General features: G+C 35.6%; 1 protein-coding gene across 1 annotated transcript; it reads left to right on the plus strand.

Moving 5' to 3' along the window:
• Positions 1-4,660: 4,660 nt before the first annotated feature.
• Positions 4,661-6,000, plus strand: LOC135943688 (macrophage mannose receptor 1-like). Its single transcript, XM_065490349.1, has 7 exons — positions 4,661-4,744; positions 4,873-4,895; positions 4,952-5,116; positions 5,173-5,231; positions 5,427-5,509; positions 5,563-5,662; positions 5,714-6,000. Exons 1-7 carry the CDS (start codon positions 4,676-4,678, stop codon positions 5,950-5,952), a joined length of 738 nt encoding a protein of 245 aa, XP_065346421.1. The 5' UTR covers positions 4,661-4,675; the 3' UTR covers positions 5,953-6,000.

Raw genomic sequence — 6,000 nt, forward strand, 5'->3', positions numbered from 1 at the left:
TCGCAAATCACAACACACAATTCGAAACTGTGCTACGTGCACGGGGCGCAGTCGTGCCGATTATTCAATTCTCGGCCTTCGGATCGTTCGATTGCTGGCCGCGTTGATATATACGTGTGATTTGTTATTTGTATGCGCCTTGTAAAGGACTGCCGTTTTTATCATTCAGGGCAGCTTCATGCGATGCTCGCTCGTTCGTTTACTTGCTTTTTATTCATGCTTCACCGCGCGTGATGCAACGGTGAAGGATGAAAGAAAGAGAGACCTGCATGAAGTGGAAACTGCTCTGTGTGTTGCGTCGTTAGCGCAGAAAATTCCTTTTCAAAATAATAAAAAAAAATTAGAGCTCCTCCGCAGCAGCGTAAAATAACTAATTTCATTAAAAGGAATAAAATGCATTCGTATTCCCGGTTAATAATTCATTTGTGGAGAGCGTTTAACTCTGCTGAATGTAATTTGTTTTATTCAGATTTACTCATTTAAATATTACATTTTGAAATAAATGATGATGATGAATGCAAAAGAGATTTGCATTTTTGCAAAATGAAAGCCCTTTTCCAACGACAAGAAAATACGAGAGTGCGGATGTTTACTATGCGCAGCTCTTTTCTTGGGAAAGATGGACGAGAAATAAAATATGGAGAGTACTTGATCTGCACGTTTAGTTTTTCATCTATTTTTTACACTACTTGTCTTGTAAATGAATTCAAATGAGAATAAATCATTGCAGTGAATGCAGTTTAAGTCTTGGTAGAAATTGTAGTTTGTAATAAAGTTTATATTTTTCTCAAATGATTTATTGTTGTGAGATTTTTACGCGCAAATTTAACATATTTTGAAGCCTTAAAAAATGTAGATCAAAGTGGTGTTGCCAACATTTCGCGAAATATCGACGGTCAAAACTTGAAAAATATTAATTATTCGATTTTTACATATTTTGCCACTGTCAAATATCGGGTTCTAACAATCAGAATTGCAAAAACTGCGCAACAAGCAAGACTTTTAAAAACGCATTACTTTTTAGCAAATTCTAATTTTTGCATCAAAACTCATTCTCAAACATTTTTGATAAAACGATGAAAGTTAAATCATTTTTGTCAAAAACATTCAATTTTAATCGTATCAAGTTACAAGAAAGTATGAAATCTAGAACAGAGGTGTTTTATGTTACAGTTTCTTTATAATTTATAATAAAAAAACATTTGAAGGAAAATGAATTTTTGCTTCCTCAGTTTTCTTGGAATGACTGCCTGAATTCGTCAAAACATCCTACAATAATTAGCATCTCATAAAAATAATTAAAAATTCAACTACATAATATAGAACAAAACCCCCGTTAAACTGACTGTCAAAACTAACTTCCTTCATTAATCAGTTTAAAATGTTTTAAAGCGTCAAAAATTTGCAAGTTGGTCCAAAATGAATGCCCTCTCATATATTGAAATTTTCCAGCGAGCACCATTATTTATAACAATTTTAGTAGGATAAGGCAAATAAAATAAAGTGCAATAATACAATACAATACAAATATTTTTGAATTGTTGGATGCAACAAGCAGTTGATCGATAAACAATGTGTTCTACAATTTTTAATAATTCAATAAGGACCTTTGCTACAATTTTCTCCAAAATTTACAGCGCCTCGGACTACATTTTCTTGGCAGATTCCTCTCGTCTAGTTCTGTCGAAAACAACTCTTTGTTGTGAAATAAAATAGGACTTCAGGGAGATAGTCCTCACCATTTGAAAAGCATGCTAACTTTTCAGCCACTTTCCTAAAAAATTTACATTGCTACTTGGGTCAATTTTGGCTTCAAATGAATCCTAAGGAATGAGTTCTAGCATTGGCAACAAAGGTTTTCCAGCATTTTGCAGTATCAATCCTCTATTAAAAATAAAACTTTTTAGAGAGGCAAAAAGAACAAAATTTATCAACTTATTTGACCTAAAAAAAATTACAACGCGCAGAAACCCATTTCCAATAGAAACTCTAACATAAGAAAGTTTGTTGAAGGAAAAATACGGTGGCTCTTCCTCAATAAATCTCCTCCTCCGTGAATTCCACAGAATACGCTGGCCCAGATGGCAGAGTGTGTTGTTTTATCCGTCACTTGATTCCTTTCCTCGCCCGATGAAAGGGTGACGTGCCGAGCGTTTCGTTTCCAAACAAAACTCAAAAATTCCAACGAGGAAAAAAACATCAAAGGAAAAGAGTTCACAAAGGCGAAAAGCAAGAGTTGCATTTTGAAACGTCCGCGAGTGGAAATAAGACGAACTGATGCCGTTTCCGCGTTCGTGTAAGCCGCGCACAAACTTTTCCACGCTCCTCGCGCAAATACCCAAGAAGCGAAAATGCGTCCTGTACGTCGTGTGCAGGCCTGGCAGGCAGCTGGCGAGATGTATGTTCCTCCCAGGACGTGCGAGAGCCGCAAAATAGAAAAGCAGCCCAGTTGATGCAAAACGTACCCTTGGTGGGGGTTTTGTGTGTGTGTGTAGTCTAAAGTGTCCCACGTTCTCCGCGTTTCGATTTGTTTTTCTTCGATCAAGCGCAGGATAAGCGCTGCAGGCGCGGCCGGAAAATAATTCAGCCCAATCAAGTGGAATTTTGCTGCATTTGAGAGTATCCTTTGAGAGAAACGCCGCCTGAATTTCAGGAAACCATTTCCAGCTGAGTGCAGAAGCATGTTATTAATTCATGCGCGCGTTTCCTTTGTGAGCGCTTAAAATTAGCTGCTCTCGCGCTGTTAAAATATTGAATTGACTTGAACACGCACTCACACACGCATCCGGCAACTAATTTCTCTTTCAAGTTATCATATATTATCCTCAAGAGAGATAAATTGGATTAAGATGATGATAAATGCGTTTGCTTTCTCCTCCGTTATCAGGGAACGAAGTTATTACGAATGATAGCGAGCATAATTTCTGGAACGATATGTTGCACAGATATAAGCCGTTAAATTTATAGAAATGATATTATTTTTATTTAGTGAACGTTCAACCACTTCTGTAATAATGTCAGTTGAAACTAAAGATTACCATTGATGTCTAAACTCTGCATGAGAATGACTGAGGACTGAGGATGGACGACTATGACCAATGCTGTCAATTTCAGACTTTATGAGAGAACTATTTTAATATTTTTTTTTAAATTTAACTGTATTTTAAGTGCAATCAACACATTGCTACTGTTAAAATTTAGCCTTTTAACTGAAAAATGTAAATTTTTTTACTTAATATCCAAATATTATGTGATTTTCTGAAAGAGAATGTTGTGCCGAGTGAACCAACTTGAAAAAGGAAACCTGAAACATTTTGAGTTCTTTATAAATTTTACCTCCGCTTTTCAAATCATATGGAGATAAAATATTTTTTAAAAACTGTTCATTAAAAAGCGAGAAATATTGTTTTTCACAAACAATAATTGTGAAAACGTTGTTTATGCTCGAAATTTGCATAATTTGCGCACTATAAAATATTTGACTAGTTTATTCAGTTCAATATTATTTGCATTTGAATAATTCAAGCAAAAGTTTGGCTCAGCAACTAAAGGGTTACCGCAGCAACCAACCAATCTTAATATAACTACGTGGTTTTCCTTTTCTATAAGAGCAAACACATATTTTGATTTAATTAGCCAGAAAGGAACAATTTGAGTGCAACCGCAATATCCGGCAAACCCAACTATGTAAACGTGTGAAACTACTCTGTGCGGTTTTCCTTGATGAATTGCCAGTGAGCACATTTTGATGCCAAATAATATTTATGCATACTAAAAGGGCGAGAAATTTTGATAACATTTTAATATCAAAGTGAAGTATTTTATGTGGTTAAATATATTTGTGGTTGAGGTTTGGTTATTGATAAGGAAAATGTCAATTGCTATGTAAAGTGAACGTGCACCAGCAGTCCCAGACATCTTTGAAGAAATCTCTACCTATAACACCTCCCTGTTGGATTGAGCTATGGACTTGAAAGATTTCTTACTGTTGCTAGCACTTATTAACTGTTCCAGTGGCGCCCTTGCTGCAATTCTAAATATCTTTCAGGACATGGGCGCACGGGCCTCCAATGAGGCCCGTGCGCCCATGTTATTGGGACGCGGCGTGTTCGCTAGTTGTTCGCTATCAGAAACCTATAAAAATCGTCAATTTAGTCGGTTGGATTGTTTAGGTCCCCCAATTTAATTTTAAATTCATATGAGTAAAAGAGTAAATTTCCCTTCTCGAATTATTAATTACTCTTTTAATGTGCAATTAGATTATATATAGTACTCTGATAATTTTTCCCACGCAGTTCTTAAAAACTCTTGCAAAACCAACTGTCAAAAAGGTATGAATTATTGTTGTTCTTGGCGAGTACTGAAAATTAAAACAAGGAAAATATAATCAAGTATTTCATTGAACCATTAATCAAGGGGATAATCTCAACTTTGACATAAATATATCTGTTTTCCTGTGACTCTTTCCTTGTGTTGTACTTTTCTAATTTAATTTGTATCACATCAATTTAACATTACACATTCCTATTACAGGCATCGATAAAAATGATCTCAGAGACGTTTTGAGCTTTGATCGCCTTTAACCCAGTGTAATCATTGATATGACCTACTCGCTTTATATAAAGCGAGGCCTCCGGCAACATTTAGATTACTCCAAGGAAAGCTCTTCTCCATCATGGACTTGAAAATTTTGATTTTGCTGACACTGGCAACTCAATCGTTTGCAGCTATTAATCAAGTTCAGGTACGCTCTATATTCTGGTTACTTTTTTCGTTCATACATGAAATATTTAGACAACGATATTGGGATAGTTAAATACATTAAAATCTGTTAAATAGGACACTTTTAATACAATTGAATAAATTTTCCAGGACCAACCGACCTCGAGCTGTGAGTAAGTAGCCATTGAATTCACCATTTTCAATAAATATAATTAAATTAAATTCGAAGCGTTGTTGCATTGGGCGAGGCACTGTGCGATAAAAGGGTAGAGATCGTGGAAGAAAAACTCAAAGGCGTTTATACGTTGGTGAAGCTGAACAAACTGCTTTGTGAAAATCAAATCAGAGCCCAACGCGAGAGTGAAGAAAAGCAGGAACAAATCTGCGAGCAGAGGTAACGTCATTAGCTTGTACTATATGAACCACCAATGATCATTCTTTGCAAAACAGAATTCAACAAGTGCACCAACAATGCAAGGACAATGTCACGAAATCCGCTACGCACACATGTAAAAACAATATTTTTTTTAATATTACTTTTTAGTACTCTCAAAAACTACTTGGAATATATTTCTTTACAGTAATATTTATTCCCAAATATAGCTTAATGAATAATTAATTGGGACTAAAGAAATAAAAACTAGGCAGCTGGTACTTTTTCAAGCAATTTTCACAATCTGAAATTTTGGATTTTCGGTTTCTAGCTGAAAAAACTGTTGGCGCAAGCGTTTCTGGAGAATTACAGTCACTTTATCCAGGCTCAAAGTACTTCATCAGTTCTGAAAAGGTAGAGGAAAACTCTTAATTTTAATTACTAACATTCACTTAACTCTATTTTAGTTGAGCTTGCATTTCGCAGTCAAGTTTTGCAAGTCAAACGGAATGGAGTTGGTCAGCATTGAAACAGAGGCCGAAAACAGAGCACTTCTAAGAGCTATTAGTTTGTTTTACTACATTTTCATATCACTTAATTAAATGGTTTAATGTCAAGGTCAGCAATACTATTATTGGATCTCTGGCACCGTTTTGGGATCGAATAATCGGAAGTTCTATTGGGCTGGAACTGGACAAGATCTTCAAGGTTTCAAGTTCTTCAGCAGAGGAGAGCCAAATAACCAAGGTGGAAATGAAAATTGTCTTAATTTGAAACCAAGTGGAGGATCTCATATTTGGAATGATAGTCCGTGTGAAAGTCTCATCAAGTTTATTTGTGAGCTTGAACTTAGTTAAGATAATGTATTATTTCCTGCCTTACATGTATACTCAACTAAACCGCCA

This window comes from Cloeon dipterum, chromosome 4 (genome assembly GCF_949628265.1).
Source record: "Cloeon dipterum chromosome 4, ieCloDipt1.1, whole genome shotgun sequence".
Taxonomy (NCBI): domain Eukaryota; kingdom Metazoa; phylum Arthropoda; class Insecta; order Ephemeroptera; family Baetidae; genus Cloeon; species Cloeon dipterum.

Excerpts from the sequence above, each read along its gene's own strand:
- LOC135943688 (XM_065490349.1), top strand. The coding sequence starts at position 4,676 with ATGGACTTGAAAATTTTGATTTTGCTGACACTGGCAACTCAATCGTTT. Across the intron at positions 4,745-4,872 it reads CAGCTATTAATCAAGTTCAG|GACCAACCGACCTCGAGCTG; the intron begins GTACGCTCTATA and ends TAAATTTTCCAG. Across the intron at positions 5,117-5,172 it reads GAACAAATCTGCGAGCAGAG|AATTCAACAAGTGCACCAAC; the intron begins GTAACGTCATTA and ends TTTGCAAAACAG.